Below are 18,615 nucleotides of genomic sequence, written 5' to 3' on the forward strand. Positions count from 1 at the left end.
CTGGCCCTACCCCTCAGCCCTCACCCCAGCTCTGTTGGGTCATAGGCATCAACAATTTTCTTCAACTGGGTCTCCAGAAAAAAAAAGTTTGAAAACCACTGCCCTAAGGCCTTGTCAGCACACAAAAGGTGTATCACTTTAACTACAGGTTTCAGAGTAGCAGCCGTGTTAGTCTGTATTTGCAAAAAGAAAAGGAGGACTCGTGGCACCTTAGAGACTAACCAATTTATTTGAGCATAAGCTTTCGTGAGCTACAGCTCACTTCATCGGATGCATTCAGTGGAAAATACAGGGAAGAGATTTATATACACACAGAACATGAAAGGGTGTTATCGTACACACTGTAAGGAGAGTGAACTACAGCAGCATATGTGCCCCTAGCAGGGATGCAGTTATACTGCTATCAAAGTGCTGGTAAACTGGTATAGCTTACTCCCTTTCCCACATGGGAATAAGCTATATTGGTAAAACTGCATTCACACTAGGGGTTGTACTGGTAGAATTATCATCAGTTGGTGTGTGGTGTGGGGGGGGAATACGCCCTTAATGGAAAGTTCTACGACTACAAAAACCTGGGGTGTAAACCAGGCTTTCAGCACTTCTAGAAAATCCCAGCTGATGTCGCTAAAAGTCTCTCAGACTTCATCAGCGGTCCATAGCACTGACAGGAGGGGCGCTCTGGAGACCTGGTTTCAGAATCTGATACAGCGCTCTGCTGGAGAAGTCTGACCATTCTTTGCCAATACGTGACTGTTACTGACGCATACACACACACCATGGTGCATTCGAGGTGGAGAGCGCTGAAGTGCAGCTATAACAGTGGGACCTTTTTTTTTTAAAATGAAAAGACGCTTCCCCCCTTCAGTTCAGTTCTGCCACTCAAGCCCTCCGCCAAACACCAGCTGCCCACCATGCGATACACTGGTATCTCCAGGAATAGCACCTTACAGAGGAGATACTGCAATTGAGGCAGCAGCTGCTCAAAGCCTTGTCTATACGGAGTCCTCAACCAGCATAGCTAGTGCAGAATAAACTGTTTTGGAACAGTACCAAGTGGGGAATACTTCATTCTGGCAAAAAAAAAAAAAAAAAAAAAAGTCACGCATTCCACAATAGCTCTTCCAGAAAATGTCCTTGCATAGGCAGGGCTCAAGAAAGAATGTTCTATGGGTCAGAGGAAGTCAAGTCTTACCAAACAATGAAAGAAGCAGAGCTCTGCTCACAAGACGCAGCGGTAGTGTTGCATAAACAGACAAACCCGTCACACCTAGCACTGGATGAGACAAGGGAATTTCAACTTGCTAGATTAGCAAAGTAACCAGAAACTACTTTGCCCCTAAGGGTAAGATTGAATGGAATGCGAGGCCCTATTCAGACTAAGGTCACTGATACCATTACAAACACAGGGGGGGAAAAATAGTCTAGACAGTTCAGAGCGAACAAACACCACATACACACGCACACACAGAGTCCATTTCCTGGTTAAGCAAAGTATTTTGGGTATTAAAATATATGTCACATTCACACAGACAAACTTGGGGATGAGAGTTTTTCCAGCGTAAAAATCTTGGAGGGATTGCCCTTATTTTCTTCTCTCCTTTGTCCATTATTTGTATTCCAGAAATGCCTAGCTATCCAACCGAGGTCAAGGCCCCTCACTGTACTAAGCACTGTATAAACACATAGTAAGACAGTCCCTGCCCCAGAGAATTTACAATCTAAACAGACAAGACAAAGGCTGGGGTGGATTGGGGGGAAACTGAGGCAGAAAGAAGGGAAGTGACTTGCTCAGGGTCGCACAGTCAATGTCAGAGCCAAGATGAAAACCAAGGTTGTCTCAGACCCACGCCAATGCCCACTGGGCCACACGGCAGCTCATCTGTAGAAGCCCCACTGTCAGATGCACCTCTTCCTTTGAATTAAATTGTATTTGAGAGTTTCCAAAACTTTGCTTCCATGCAAATATTGAGACCGTGCAATGGCTCACACACTTTCCTTATGCCTTGCGGGATGCAACAGTTTTTATTATTTAATGCTTCTTTCCAGTTTGCCTAGCATGCTGTTGACCACAAACATGAAACACACACGCCACCTCTTAGCACAGACATCCTACCTTGGCTGGAGGATGATTACGTTGGGCACAGACAAATCCCACATTAAGAGATTGCAGCTGTAGGACACAAAGCTAGTGAAATCAAAATAAACCCAAGGCAAAGCCCAGCCATTTGCATCGGTCCAGCTCAGTGTCCTGTATCTCATCTCCAGTGCACTATGTGAATCTATCATCTGATGCTACTGTAACTTTTGTCCAGTCTACAGCTCAAGAACGCCAGAATTTGTACCCTAGGGAACAATCCTGCACTGGCAGGGAGACAGCTCGAATAATTTAAGTTACTGACAAATTTGACAAGCCACGAACCTATGCAAGTCAAAGTGCCTTCTCCACGATAACATTACATTTGAGACCAGTGACAAAAAAAGTCTATGCATACAGCCATAGTTAAACCTCCTTTCGGTCTCCCAGTACATCTCCTCTTATCTCTGCATCTCAGCTTACAACTTCTTTGAGGCAGACTGTCTGTTTGGTTCTCATGTACGTAGTGTCACTGTAGCAGCGTCGGTCCCAGGATATTAGAGACAAGGTGGGTGAGGTAATATCTTTTGTTGGACCAAAGTCTGTGGGTGAGAGACAAGCTTTCGATCTTACACAGAGCTCTAATTTATTTGTTTCTCATACCGCAATGAGCACGTCAGCTCTTAGAAATATCTACAGCCTTAGCTCAAATAAATTGGTTAGTCTCTAAGGTGCCACAAGTACTCCTTTTCTTCTTAGAGGGAAGTCATTGTACTTAACAGAACACAGGTGTGGAGGCCAACAAGCTCGCTTGTTTTAAGACAGGGCTTGGTAAATTTATTATTGGGATTGTATGATGGAGTTGCCTGCGATAAGCCAGGAGGTTCCTTCCAATCATATGTAACATTGTACTTTTCAAAGAGTCTGAAGCTCAGATACACAAAAGGTATTTCAGACACCTAACTCCTACTGATTTCAATTGGAGTTAGGCACCTAAATCCCACTGAGGATCTGGGCCTGAGAGTTGAGTTACTTCTTTTTTTAAATAAATGTCACTAATCCAATTTAACAGTCAGTGTTACTTATTAGTGGAACAGGAGATTTTGGGGACCATGTGTTGCTTTCAGGAGATAAGCTCTGATTGTTTTGAACCATCCTATCTCAGGTGTGGTCATGTGGCAGGTTGTAAGATAGGAGACTTTTTGACAGGTTTCAGTGGTAGCCTGTTAGTCTGTATCAGCAAAAAAAAAAAAAAAAAAAAAAAAAAGGAATCCGTGTGGCACCTTAGAGACTAACAAATTTATTTGGTTTCAGAGTAGCAGCCGTGTTAGTCTGTATTTGCAAAAAGAAAAGGAGGACTTGTGGCACCTTAGAGACTAACAAATTTATTTGAGCATAAGCTTTCGTGAGCTACAGCTCACTTCATCGAATGCATTTAGGGCAGAAGCTTTTGTGAGCTAGAGTTTCACCCTGTGCCCTGTTGACAAAAACGGAGCCTGGAGGAGGAGTGAAGGAACATTGTGGCATACATTTCCACCATGCCCAACACACACAGATCGATATCGGTGGGGGCTGCCCTGCTCTAGAGCGGAGATTTTAACACCACTGCAGACCTTGCTTCGGAGAGGCTGAGAAATTTTCCACCACACTGGGAGTTCATTTAAAAACAGTTTAAAAGCACATTAAGTTTTGCTTGACACCCCTTTCAACTACTTTACTTTTCAACTACTTTAGGGGAACGTAGGGGGTATGGGGAAGAAAGGTAGAGAAGGAGGGTTAAGCCAGACCCTTAAAGGTCAACATGTTTTTTGTTGTTTTTTTTGCTGAACATTAAGTCTGCTGAGGGAGAACTGGACTAGTCAAACATTTACCATTTTGCCCCCTGAGCAAAGTTTTAACCCTTTGATTTCAGGAGATGAAATATTCATGGGCTCCCCTCCCCCCCAAAATGCTGCAAAAGTAACCAGTCTCCATCTGATTCCATCATTATCATAACAGGAAGTGGCTGCTTTTAAAGAGAGAAACCCATGTAGAAGGCAAGTTGGGCAGTTGCTGGCTGCAGCCACCCCTCACTATAAGATGCATTGACATCTTATCTTTATTTCTTTTAAATGCCCTGATTTCTATCATCCATTCTACATGCATCACCATCCCTGCCTTCCACTAGATGTTCACATACTACAGAGTCAAGGGCCATTAGCAATGTATATAGTTAGACATCCACAGTCCATTTTCGTCAATTTCACAGCCACAGGATTTTACAAATCGTAAATTTCATTATTTTAGCTATTTAAATCTGAAATTTCACGGTGTTGTAATTGTAGAGTCCTGACCCAAAAAGAAGTTCGGGGGCGGGGGGGGTCACAAGGTTATTGTGGGAAGGGTTGCCGTACTGCTACCCTTACTTCTGCACTGTTGCTGGCAGTGGTGCTGCCTTCAGAGTTGGGCAGCTGGAGAGCAGCGGCGGCTGCTGGCCGGGAGCCCAGCTCGAAAGGCAGAGCCACCGCCAGCAGCCGCGCAGAAGTAAGGATGGCGTGGCATGGCACTGTCACCCACACTTCTGCGCTGCTGCTGGGGGGCGCTGCCTTCAGAGCTGGACGCCGTTCGTCGGCTGCCCAGCTCTGAAGGCAATGCAGAAGTAAGGGTGGCAATACCGCACCCCCCCTAAAATAAACCTTGAGACCACCCCCCGCAGGGTCAGGGCCCCCCAGTTTGAGAAATGCTGGTCTCCCCGTGAAATCTACACAGTACAGGGTAAAAGCGGACAAAAGACCAGATTTCCCGGGGGGAGACCAGATTTCCATGATGAGTTTTTTATGGCCGTGAATTTGGTATGGCCCTATATGTATAGACGACATATTTCTGCTACAGACCAACAGCTACAAGCCCATCTCTTGGTGCCAAGAGTCAGCCCTACAGCATGAGACCACAGAAGCTTGCAGCTCATTTAACCCCAAAGGATGACAATTTTAGGAAAGCAAATAATATTTAACGATGCCAGTCAACTATGGAACTAACTTGGGCAGGTGCCTATTTGTTCATGGACTCACACTCCTAGTAAGTGCATCAGGGGAGAACTGAAAACACCAATATACCAAACACCAACAGAACATACATACTAACCCTCACATTGAAACAAAGTAGAAAGACAATGAAAGGTACTTAGCATCCCTAGAAAGCCAAGGGGATGGGGGAGCAGCACCAGGGAAAAACAGAGCCAGGAACATGCACAAGACATTACAGTAAATTCTTAGATTTTAGGGGCTCTCTCACACCCAGTGTGTATAAGAAACTTATGCCACATCATCATCAACTGTTGGATATATTGCTGTAGCAGTCATCTGCCCCCACACAACCAGCTAGACATACCAGGGAGACGCCTGGGTGCTGGAAACACAGCATTGCTGCATCAAGGAACGTGCAAGAGAATTTACACAACTGGGCATGTTACATAATCCAGTTAAAAGACTTGGCTTGATGTTTCTCTGCAGAACGGACAGATGAAGAACCGATCTTTGCTATAGCTCAGGCATCCCATTTGAAAATGGTGATGGCTATTTTTCCTACAGAAAGATACCCTGAGCTAGAATTCCCCTGGATGCAACCATCCTATCTTGAGAACACCAGCCTTACCACTACATAACGAAACATCCAGTCATCACTGCATTAGAACAGGTGGAAAACATCTGGAGTTCTATATAACAACTTGGAACTAACATCAGGTTAAGAGACAGTAAAGCAGTTCGCTGTTACATCACAGACTGCTTTTCACAGCACCAAATATTTAGCAAGTCTATAATAGCTACAGATCCGATTTAGCAGCTGACAAAGCTGTTAGGACCCCAGCTATTTGGGGCCCTACTTAACCTGGACTCTGAATTTCTGTTAGAAATATTACACATCCCAATAGGTGCTACACAGAGTCAGTTCTGGACCACTGTACTGCCATATTGGTAGAATTACTCTAATCAAGCACAGAATTCCTACAGTTACCCACTTGTTAGCTAAGTGTAAAACAAGCAATACATCACTACCAAAGATAAGTGCTTTCTCTAATAGCTACTAACAAGGCTGTATAGGTTACAGAAGCACAGCTCCTTCTGAGCCTTTGATTACTAACTGAACATACAGACAGGCATTCTGGCCCAGTGTTCATACTGATATGGTTAACTGCATGGAGTTATCCTCACTAGAAAGATCACAAACAGCATCCAAAGAAAGCAGTTTTCTTCACCTCTCAGTCACAGCAGTCATGGATTATGTTAAGAGCCCCTAGGCTGGGAGTTCTAATCATTTAAAGGCCATTACGTTCCTGTGCTATGCAACCCGGGTAGTAGGGTCAGCTTTACATGTTGTATGGTGTAATAAAAAGTTTAAATATTTATAGGAATGGTATCATTAAGACAGCCAGAGCTTAAAGAGCTCAACAGGTCCTCAAAAATGCTTGGACTCACAACTAGCATCTCCAGTGGAAACTCTTAATGACTTACCAAGCGATAGCAAGAGGTTGTGACCTCATGTGTTATCTCCAGCCTTCTTTAAGACACAGTACACTGCCAAGTCCCATCTTCTCATGCTCTGACCTTTCATGTCACCATTCATCTGCTCAGTTCAGGAAGATGATGAGTTGTAAGTTTTATTTTGGTAAAATTGAGAAGCTCTAACACAGAGGTTCTCAAACTGTGGTCCGGACCCGTCAGGGGGTTGCAAGGTTATTACATGTGGGGTTGCGAGCTGTCAGCCTCCACTCCAAACCCTGCTTTGCCTCCTGCATTTATAATGGTGTTAAACATATTTTAAAAAGTGTTTTTAATTTATAACGGGGGGTTGCACTCAGAGGCTTCCTATGTGAAAGGGGTCACCAGTACAAAAGTTTGAGAACCACTACTCTAACATAAAAAGAAAAGGAGTACTTGTGGCACCTTAGAGACTAACACGGCTGGTACTCTAACATACAATTATATTCCCCATTAGCCAATTTATACTTCCCATTAACGGGTCCTAGACAACTAGTGATTCACAACTGAGACCCTCTTGTACAGTTGACAGAGTCAAACAAGCAACAAAGAGTTCCAGGAATTCTTCAAAGGGAAATGTATGGTCAGTTACTAATGAAATCTTTCAAAGCTGTCTGACCTCTTAGAACTGCTATGTTATATAAAGCTACTAGTAACACCAGTGATTGCATCCACTAGCAAAACCATAGAAATGTTCAGCTGAAAGGGACAATCTCAGGCAGTCATCTAGGCCTTCCATCCCCTTGCTTCAAGGCAGGATTTAGTATACCTAGAAATACATCCTCTGATCCTATACTGCAGAATGTCCATAAGGTAAAGCCGAGAATGTCCATCTCTGAGGGTGAAGATCATCTCCACACCCATCTACCAGTGTACATTCCCAGGGTAGCATTGTGCCTCTTCCATAGTGAGATTAAAGAGCAACTGAAAACCACAAGGAGTGATGGAGGGGAAAAACAACCATACGCGGGGAAACAAAATGGCTACAGAAGTCTTTCCTCCCTGTGACTGGCGTGTGGAACGGCCATGACACAGGAGAAAATGTCAGATGTCAGGAAGGCATTTACCTACAGTGGGACAGGCACTATTTATGTTCAGCTTAGGTCAACAAATGTCAGGGGAAGAGAGTTAGGTTTCAGGAGGCCAACAGAGTTCAGACCTAAGGCATGGAATGCTTTCCACAGAGAAGGGAGTTGAGTTTGCTTAAGTGAATTACTATTACTTGGTATGAAAACTTATTGGTGTTTAAATGCTCTTTACCCTGGAGTTGCAGGTAATATTTCAGCAGCAGAGCTCTGCCTCTGGTTGGTGCGTGTTGCTGGGAGGGTATGGAAGAGCCAGGTGTTCTGGGTATCTATTTCCTGGGGAAAACTCCATTCAGACTCCTGGTATTCAGCACTATTGCCCTGCTTTTATCAAGTGCACAGCTGGGTTTACAGAGGAAGGAGAAGACAAGCCATTTCACCAAGGTCATTTTACAAGTTAAGGATGTAAAATCCCCCTCCCCCCATTTCTTTGCAAGCTAACCGAAGCCGCCTTTATGGAATGCAAGCTCTGAAATGCAGCCAACAGGGTTTCACTTGAATATATTAATTTCTCTGTGTTTCTGTTTTGGAAAAAAACACCTGCTATTACAAGGGAGGGGGCCTGCCTGCACTGCCAGATTACAAGAGCTGAAATGTAGTCACAGAGTTTGGTTCCGGAGCCTCATGTCCAGCCTCTTTTCACTATGGCTGACAAATTAGGTTTAGAACCTAATCCGATGAAGTGAGCTGTAGCTCACGAAAGCTTATGCTCAAATAAATTGGTTAGTCTCTAAGGTGCCACAAGTCCTCCTTTTCTTTTTGCGAATACAGACTAACACGGCTGTTACTCTGAAAAAGGTTCAGAACTGTCTGTTTGGAAACTACATCACAAGCTGCATATGACTCCATAAACCGAGCAGCACGATGACAAAGCACATAAACCAAAGGCACGCATCTGAACTGAACAGAAAGAGGAGGATGACTGGGGATTATAAAGGAAGAAGAAGTAGTAATAGCAGGAGGTGGCACCGAGAGAGCACAACCAAGGCAAAGAGCTCCATTATGCTCGTAACAGCACAAACCCATAGCGGGAGAGAATCTCTGCCTCCAGATTTTTACAATTTAAATAGATAAGACAGACAGAGGGGCGGGAGGGGGAAAAGGGGCCCAGAGAAGGGAAGTGACTTTTCCAAGGTCGCACTGCAAGTCAGTAGTGGAGGCAAAACCAGAACCCAGCTCCCAGACCAGCACTCTAGCCACTGGACCACGCTGCATCTCATCTGGGCATCGTCAGACCTGATCCTGTAACGCTGGAGTTCTACATTCTTGTGGACACCTCTAATCTGTCTACAATTCAGAATAGCCATTTATGTTCCTTCATAGATGGGAGGGTGGGAATAGTCCTACGAAGTCCACTATCTGAAGGGGGATAAGACAGTACTCCACTTTCAATATGGGCAAGATACGCTGCTGCCCACCCTCTGACATGTAGGAAGTATAAGCCAGTCACTCCCAATTCTCAAACCCCTCTCCTGGCTGGCTGTTCATTCCAGGAGCCAGCTCAAAGTCTGTCATTCTTAAAATGCTCTGTGCACTTGCTCAGCTGACTTCACAGACCTCAGGCCCAATTCTCCACCGCACCACGCCTTGTACCATTGTTTCCACCACTGAAGTGCAAGACATTACCAGGTCAGATCAGCAGCACTTTGCACTGGTGCCACAAGATGCAGGGCAATGGAGTCAGGCCCCTTGCCACCCCCACTCCCCAATCTCATCCACCTCCACCAGCTATCTAGGCTCAGCCTTCCTTGCGCACTGCAGGGGAGTGTTGGTGCCAGAACATTCCTGCCACTTAGAACAGGTTTCCGCTATCTCACTTCAAGTTTTAACTGAAAACATCTCCCCATTTGCTTACACCTCTCTATTTCTCTCCCTCTCAGTCACTCTGAATACTAAACAATGGTAGGAAGCTCAGACCTAGCGTTTTAGCAAAAATAAAATAAGCGAAGTGTTAGTTTGTAAGTCTGAAGCCCAAACTTACGGCAAAGAGCTACAGCAAACCTGACCAGTCTATTTTCACTGCTTGCATTTCCTCTCAGGAGGAGACAGGCCATTTAGCTCTGAAACACTTGATAATAGCTAGGAAAGTGGGAGTGCTGTAACTGCTGCTTATTACGTTCATCACAAATTATCTGTTTGCTTTGCGTTCCATGTCTGTCTGTTGTAATCCCCTTGATGTTGCATCATGACTTTGCCTGTAAGCTCTTTGGGTCAGGAAGCATCTTTCAGTTATGTACCTGTGTAGCTGATAGCTCAAAGGGGTTCTGAGCCTGGACTATGGTCTGTAGGCACTATGGGAATACAAATTAATATAAATAAATAATAAGCCACACTCACCAACTAATGTTACCTCTTTGTAAGGTTCGTTTTGGGGTTTTTTTGGGATTGTGGTAGCACCTAGGAGCCGCAGCCATGGACAAGAACCCCATTACACCAGGCGCTGTACAAACAGAACAAAGACAGTCCCTGCGCCAAAGAACTTACAATCTAATTTTAATATTTGAAGGTGTTATCAGTAAGATAGTTAAAGGAGTTGGTTTTAAGAGTTATATATGATAAACGTGAGCGTGTCCCAGATGCTTGAAACAGAGCAGGTACCGTCTGCACGTAAGACACGCCACAAGAATACGTTGGTGTTGTATAGCCTTGATAGTAGTCTCAGTCATACACTCAGAGGCAACCAGGAGAAGGCTCTAGCTATCCCCATCACCTGGTTAAATAAAAGACCAGGCCTGAACAATAACAGCTGCTATTTAACACCATCTGTCCCCTAAAGGAGATGAAGTACCAGAAAGCAAGGAGCCCTTCACTTCCTATTGACAATGGACTAAGGTAGTGGTTCTCCACCTATGTACCATTGTGGGCTGCATACGCAGCTGTGTGTGTGTTATGTGGGCTACATCCACACAATACATATACTACCAGTATGGACCTGAGGATGTCACACAGGCTGGAGCTGTGTGCTGATTGGCTGCAAGCGGCCCACTGGCCACGGGTTGAGAACCACTGGATTAAGGGCATGTCAACACATACAGTGATGCTGTACCAGCGCAGCTGCACTGATGCAGATGTGACACTGCAGCACATCTGGGGAAGATGCTTCAAGCTGACCTCTCCCGTCAGCACAATAAAACCACCTCCGAGAGCGGCGGTAGCTACGGGAGAGCTTCTCCCCCCAACATGGCGCTGGCCACGCCAACACTTAGGTCAGTGTAATTTATGTCGCTATGGGGGAGGGTGGTTTATTCACGCCCCTGAGGAATATAAATTACGCCGACAAACTGTAGTGTAGACATAGCCTTAGATTAACGCGAGCCTGTTGCTTTTAAAGCACCTTGGCATTTGCACACGTCCTCCTCCAGGAAATGTCATTTAACTTTTAGCACATTTCAAACTCCACCTTATGTGTCCCCTGCTTGAACTTTTCACAGTGCACCTCTACCCAATGGGATGGTTTAAATGCTGGCATTAAGATGGCAACAACTTAGTGGTGGTGAAGTTTCATGTCAACCTATCCTGGGAGAAGCTCTTCCTGGAGAAAAAAAAAAAGAAGTTTGCTTTCCCCCTCCTCCCTCTCTCCTTTTGCTCTCTTCTGGCTAGTTCTCCTCAAACATGTCCTTGAAACCGTGGACACTGCCAATTATTGCCCCATCTCTCCCCACCTCACAATCCTCTCCTCAAACTCTATCCTGGGTGTCCTGCCAGTCTGGCTTCCTCCGTTTTCACTTCTCCAAAACCGCTCATCAAGTTTCCTGCTCCACCGTCAGCTTCCTTCAGTTCCCGGCTGCTTATGACACCATTGATCACACACAGTTCCTTTAAATCTTGTCCTGTCTTCTCCTCCCATCTCTCTGATTAGCCCTTCAGGGTCACATTCAAATGGTCCGCCACATCTCTGTCACTCTGTGGGCAGTGTTTCGACAGGACTTCATCCTTGGCCCACTCATATCCCATTATGCCCGCCCTCTGGGTGATTGCTTCCACGGACAGTTTTGATCACGATCTTTCCACAGGTGACTCAACTCTACCTCTCCAGTCCTGACCCATCTCCCTCCACCCTATGCCACCCCTTGGCCTGTCTCTCCAACATCCCCTCCCAGATGTTAAGTTTAAGGTGGCCAAACTCCTGAACTTTCCTGCCAAGCTGTCTCCCCATCACTGTTGGCAACTCCACCATCCTCCCAGGCACTCGTGTCTGTAATCAAGAGACATCTTGGACACCTCTCCCCCACTGTATTTCAAACCAGCTTTGTTTTGATTCAGCTTCAGTTGATTAGGATTGACTGAAAGAAGCCTGGTTTCAGTCGAAACAGGAATGTACACACACACACTTTTTCACCAGTTTAAAATAAAAATAAAAATCACACCTTAAGTTAAACCAGTGCAACTTTCTCATGCAGACCAACCCTAAGATCTCTAGAATGCCTCTTTGCCCATCACACTGATCACAACACCCCCTTAACTAAACCTCTCCACTGGCTCCCCCTGTTCCATCACCAACCTGCCCATCAAGGTCCTTCATGGTTCCGTGCCTCCCTGCCACTGCCTTACTGTAATGTCCTCCTGCCCCTCTCCTCCGCGGGGCCAAAAAGTACCCAAACTCATTTGCACCTTCTTCCATACCACCCCTTATCCATGACATGATACGAGCTCTCATACTGCACTTTTCATCTGTAGATCTCAAAGCGCTTTATTAAGTATTATGCCTTCCCGACAAGTGAGGCCACCACCCTCATCATCTTCAGATCACCTCTCAATGCCACATCAAGTCAGCCAGTCAATAATGGCTGGAGAGATATAGGGAAATAGGTGGTACTTTATATATTTGAATTATTGGGCGGGGGAGGGGAAACAGACTGCCAACCTACATGTGTCTATTAAATTCTCCCTGACACTGCATGTCATATGTCATCTTTGATTGCAAGGGTGATGACCACCACACCAGGGATTGAACTGAGGACTTCTAGAGCTGAAAGCATGAGCTGCTATAGCTTAGCTGGGGCTGTGACAGTCTCTTATCCCCTGCAGATCAGGTACAGAGAGGGACCAAGGAGACACTCAGCTGTGGGTTAACACAAACTCTTCTAAGCAAGAACAGGTCAGTACAGTGTCCAGCACAATGAGGTCCTGATCCTGAGCAGGGCTGTTGGTCACTATCATAATACAAGTATTAATTAGGCACTTTAATATTAACCATATGATCCTTAAACTCCCTCCCAGCCCCCACTGCAAAGTAGGGAAAGCGACTTCCCCCAAGGCCACAGAAAGGAAGAGAGCCAGAATTTCAGAGAAGCGTAGATTCCAAGGCCAGAAAGGAACACTGTGATTAGTCAGACCATGGGCACAACACAGGGCACAGAACGTCCCCTAAATAATTCCTGGACCAGATGTTTTAAGAAAAACATCCAATCTTGCTGTAAAATTGATCAGTGATGGAGAATCCACCACAACCCTTCATAAACAGTTCCAGTGGTTAATTAGCCTCACGGTCAAAATTTTACACCTTATTTCCAGCCTGCTTCAGCTTCCAGCCACTGGACCATATTAGATTCTTCTTTGCTAGACTGAAGAACCCATTATTAAATATTCGTTCCCCATATAGATACTTATAGGCTGTAATCAAGTCACCCTTTAACCTTCTCTTTGTTAAGTGAAACAGAATGAGCTCTTTGAGACTATCACTACAAGGGCTCATCTACACTTGAAAAGCTGCAGGGGCACAGCTGTACAGGTCAGTGTAGCCACGACCTACACCAATGGGAAGAGTTCCAAGAGGTGGCAGCTAGGTCAACAGAAGAATTCTTCTGTCAACCTAGCCCTGTCTACACTGAGGGTTTAGCTACATCCCTCAGGGGTGTGAATTTTTCACACCTCAAGAGACATAGCCATGCTGATGTAATTTTCCTGCGTAGACCAACCCTAAGGCAGGTTTTCTAATCCTTTAATCATTTTCGTGGCTCTTCTCTGAACCGTCTCCACTTCATCAACCTCCTTCTTGAATTAAAGTATTAAGATACTAATGCCTGCACTCAGATCACAGAGAGCTGAAGGTGCTTCTCCTACCCCTTGGGCGTGATTATTCGGGGCAAGATTAAGGAAGAGAGACTCTTGGCCCGATTAGTTGACGGAGCATAGAACAAAGAAGCATGGAACAGGCTCTCCTAATCAGCAACAGATGGGAGGCACAGGATTTAGACTATATCTACACTAGGGCAAAACTTATGTTGCTCAGGGGTGTGAATATTCCACTCCCCTGGAGCGACATAAATTACATTGACATAAGCATTTGTGTGCACAGTGCTATGTTGGTGGGAGAGCTGCTTCCACCATAACTTATGCCGCTCACTGAGGTGGTTCGTTTATGCCCACGGAAGAGCTCTCTCCAGTCAGTATATATAGCATCTTCACCAGACGTGTTGTAGCTGTATTAGAACAGTACAGCAGCACTACATTCATAGACATACCCTAAGTCTGGATGATTTATCCATAACTTGACAACAGCAAGAGGACAGATTCCAGAGGAATGGATTTGCTATATCCCCTTTAGCTGAACAGTCCATACCACCTGAGAACCTGCCTCCGACCATGGCCAATACCTGATTTTTAGAGGGGGTGAACTGCCCCAAATCTAACCAGCTGTGCAACGCTGAACGTGAGGGGAGGAAAGGCAGGTGTTGTAAATCCTTCCTGACCCTGAGTTTAGACGATGCTCTCAAGCACAGAGTCCCCATTACTCCCATTTTAGGATTTACAAAACTCATAAAAACTATCCATCTCGACTATTGAGTTATGTGGCTAAATTTTAACTCTGACTCCCAGCAACCACTAACTCCTCAGGCCAACTTCATGAAGGGAGTGACACACTTTCATCTTATTTCTAAATTCTACCTTATCTTCGCGTTTTATACTGCTGTCCAAATCTCCCAGCCACTGGTTTCACTTCATCTTTCACATTCAAAAATGCAGCATGCAGAGCAAACAAGGGGGAAGGTGTCCTCCCGTTACTTACGTTACTCCCGTTACGGATCACAACTGAAGACAGGATACTGCACTAAATGGCCCCTTGATCTGCTCCAACCTAGTGATGGCTTCAATCAGCCCACCAGAAAGTCATCTGCCATTAAATGCAAGACCTGTGATACACTGTGCTGTCTGTTCAGCCCAGCCCAATGGAATATCCAACTACTCCTGGATTCTGCAGTCTCCCAGCCCGTGGTGGTCTAAACACAACCTCCATATTCTACTCTCATCACCCTTCTCAATTCATGGTGTAGGACAAGATGTTCAGGAGACTCTCACCTACCTCATGCTGTAGGCGCCAGCGCCCAGCTCCTGCCCAATGCCCGAGAGGCTGGCATCAAAATCTTGCACCAGCCCCGATTCGATCACCTCGTCCGCCAGCGGCAGCTTCAGAGCCCACGCCATCCTCACCCAGTGGCTTGTGGCTCAGGCCCCGTGGCAAATGTACAACCCCCCACCCTCTCCGAGATCAGTGGGAAGCAGGGTACTCACTACAGAGTCACCCTTTCCATGAGATACACCCCGGGCACACCCAAAACCCACAATCTCCCCCTACAGTACCCTAATAGTGAGGGAGCTCCCTCCAGGAGATGCTTCCCTACCAGGGACCCACAATTTCCAACTCCCAGAGGGCTCAACACACAGTCACCCCCTTCCAAGGGATACTCTCTCCCTGAGACCTCAATACCCACAGACACTCTCTTTCCAGGGGCCACTACTCCCACACATCCCAAGGACCCCGAGAGCCAGAGTCACCCCCTTCCAGGGGATACTAACCTCTAGGAACCCCAACACCCAGAGTCACCACTCCCCAGGGACAGCACCCCCCAGCGACCCTCTCACCCAGAGTCACTCCCTCACAGGGGGCAGCACCCCCCAGGGGACCCCCTCACCTAGAGTCCCCCTTCCCAGGGGACAGCACCCCCCCAGGGGACCCCCTCACCCACAGTCCCCCCTCCCAGAGGGCAGCACCCCCCAGAGTCCCCACCTCCCAGGGGACAACACCCCCCCAGGGGACCCCCTCACATAGAATCCCCCCTGCCAGAGGACAGCACCCCCCAGGGGACCCCTCGCCCCGAGTCCCCCCTCCCAGAGGACAGCACCCCCCCACGGGACCCCTCGCCCAGAGTCCCCCCTCCCAGTGGGCAGCACCCCCCCAGGGGACCCCCTCACCTAGAGTCCCCCCTCCCAGAGGACAGCACCCCCTCAAGGGACCCCTCGCCCAGAGTCCCCCCCTCCCAGAGGACAGCACCCCCCCAAGGGACCCCTCGCCCAGAGTCCCCCCTCCGAGGGGACAGCACCCCCCCAAGGGACCCCCTCACCTAGAGTCCCCCCTCCCAGTGGACAGCACCCCCCCAAGGGACCCCTCGCCCAGAGTCCCCCCCCCCTTCGCGCTCAGCGGCACCTAGGCCCCCTCGGCTGCCCGGCCCCGAGCGCGACCCACGACCCCGCCACCTCGTCGTCCGGCCCCGCAATATGGAGGCGGCGGCAGCGCCGCAGCCCCCTCCTCCAGCCCAGCCGGGAACAAGCCCCGCCCCCTCACTCACTCGCGGCCAATAGCGGCTCCCAGACCCCTCCAGACGCGAAACGAGCGCTAGCCAATCACTTCTCACCGGCGGGCCCGTCGCCTCGGCAGCACCCTTGCGATAGGCTGAGCGCGCCGGACGGGGCGGGACTAGCGGGGTTAAGGCTTCAGGAACCGCTCGGCGTGGTACAGTCCGGATTCCTCTCCCTCTACAGTTGTACGAATTGGCTCAGGCTAGTGCCTCTGAGGGCTACGGGTTCGATTCCTGTCCCTGGCTACTAAGTGCAATGAGTTGGGGTGAACTCAGCCTGGAACTTAGGGGACTGGATAATGGCAGGGGGGCTCTGGGTCGGGAATGAGAGCAGTGGCAGACCTGGAGGGAGGGGGCAGGGATAGTGGGGGGCGTGGATTGGGATTGAAGGGCAGTGGCAGAACTGTCCTGGGGAATGAGCCCAGGGCTGGGATAGCAGGGGGCTGCAAGTAAGGACTGAGGGGCATTAGCAGGAAGGGAGAATGCCAGGCTGGAATGCCAGATGGGATCTAAAGGGCATTGGTGGAGCTGGAGGACTCCAAGAATAATAGAGGGTTTGAGTGAGGAGCAAAGGCAAATAGTGCACTTGCTTATTTCATGCATTACAATAAATATGTACTGAACAGCTGCTGAGTTTTCACATCCAATGGGCTGGAAAAGCAAAACCAGTGTAAACCAATAGCGAGTTTCTTAAAATAACTTGGTACAAACCTGACAAAATCCTTCCAGTCCGACACACCAACTTTGCAGATGGATCAATTAAGTCTTAACATAACCCTGGGGCTAGCTGAGTGTTTGTAGCAAACAGAGGAGAACTCCAGCTTTGTGCATAGCTTCCCCCCGCCACCCCACCCTGCTGGTCCTCTCCAGGTGATCTGGCTGCTGGATGCCCTTTTCAGGGTAGATCTAGAACTCAAATGCATCTCAAACAGTGCATGCATCCAATGAAGTGGGTTTTAGCCCATGAAAGCTTGTGCCCAAATAAATTTATTAGTCACAAGTACTCCTTGTTTTTTTTTCAAATGAGAAAAGTAAGGCTTTGACTGAAATGCTCCCCCACTCCATCCAGATGCTACAGACAGAATCTTCCATCCACACAGCCCTCAGCATGCAGACAGGGGGCCTGGCATTCCCACCACTATGGCAGGCTGGCTGCTGCCCTACAATTTGGGTGGCAGTTTCTTTCCCAGGAACCATCAGCACTGACAGATTCAAGCTGGGGTGGGAGGCTTGTTTTCATAGGGTGGATTTCCAATGGCTGCCGGCATTGCTGTTCTGGGAAGTGGGCGAGAGCCCTGCTGCAATGAAAACTCAGCCCAATGTCTGCTGGAAATGGGGTCAGGCTTGTTTACATTAGTAATCAGTTTTCAGCCCCAACTGGAGGGACATATGATTAACGCCATCTGTATTATTTTCCTAGAGTAAATACAATTAATATGCATTGGAAATTCCTACCTATTATTTATGATTGGTATTGCCAGAGCACCTATGAGCCCGAGCCACAGACTACGACCCCACTGTGGGGTCGTAGTCTGTGGCTCGGGCTCATAGGTGCTATGGCAATACCAATAGTGCAGTACAAACTATTGGTGCAGTACAAACATTGAGCAAAAAGACACTCCTTGGCCCAAAGCGTTTACATTCAGTCATGTGCTCACATTAGCAGATTGTAATTTCCCTCCACTCTCAACCTGTCTCTCTATTTTTCCATCCTTTATAATAAAAGTTTCTCTCCCTGCAGAATTCGTTCCCTATTATTTTGGGCCGTATTCTTCCCAGAAAAATGGGGCTTGCACTTCTCTCATCCAGATGACAGCAGAGGATTAGCACATATTATTTCCCTTACACACTGCCCGAGCCCTATTCCCGACAGCTTCGGGGAAAACATTTTCTGTTCTTAACAGTAGAACATTTTGAACTTTTCAATCAGTGGCACCAATTCAGATAGTTCCTGGAGGCAGCCCTCTGACATATTTAGTACAGGACCCCTGCTTAAAAGTAGCTGGCCCATGGCCCTCCTAGCCTATGAACCATCAAGCAAGTGCAAACTCTTCTCCCCCTCCCCTCCGGTCCAGCCCTTGCTAATTGGTGTTTATGGGGCCCTAATTTTATATCCATTATGCAACTTGCAGCTGCAGCATTTGGGAAACAATGCCACCTGGCGGCCACCAGGCCCTGCAGTCAGAAGGGCTTGGAAATCATCAGTGGACTCTGAAATAAAAAAGCAGGTTCCAAAATCCTGCTGCCTGGTTTGTGCCAATGTTGCGTGTGCATCTCTGGACCACAGCGGCACCTTCCTTGGCAGAAAGATCAGCAAATTAATTCCCCTCAGGTGAAATTTAGGCACACTGGCCTGTTTGTTC

General features: G+C 47.4%; 1 protein-coding gene across 3 annotated transcripts in view; it reads right to left on the reverse strand.

Annotated features, from left to right (window-relative positions):
- Nucleotides 1-15,780, reverse strand: part of TFCP2 (transcription factor CP2) — a 38,757-nt gene extending 22,977 nt beyond the window's left edge. Inside the window, exon 1 of one of the 3 annotated variants that reach the window (XM_007067017.4) lies at nt 14,980-15,780. In XM_007067017.4, the coding sequence (XP_007067079.2) occupies nt 14,980-15,101 (122 nt within the window). In that variant the 5' untranslated portion in view covers nt 15,102-15,780. The remainder of the gene's footprint in view (nt 1-14,979) is intronic. The other 2 variants (XM_027829261.3, XM_037884072.2) reach the window with 2 other exon arrangements.
- Nucleotides 15,781-18,615: the final 2,835 nt, after the last annotated feature.

Source organism: Chelonia mydas, chromosome 20, assembly GCF_015237465.2.
Source record: "Chelonia mydas isolate rCheMyd1 chromosome 20, rCheMyd1.pri.v2, whole genome shotgun sequence".
Lineage (NCBI taxonomy): Eukaryota > Metazoa > Chordata > Testudines > Cheloniidae > Chelonia > Chelonia mydas.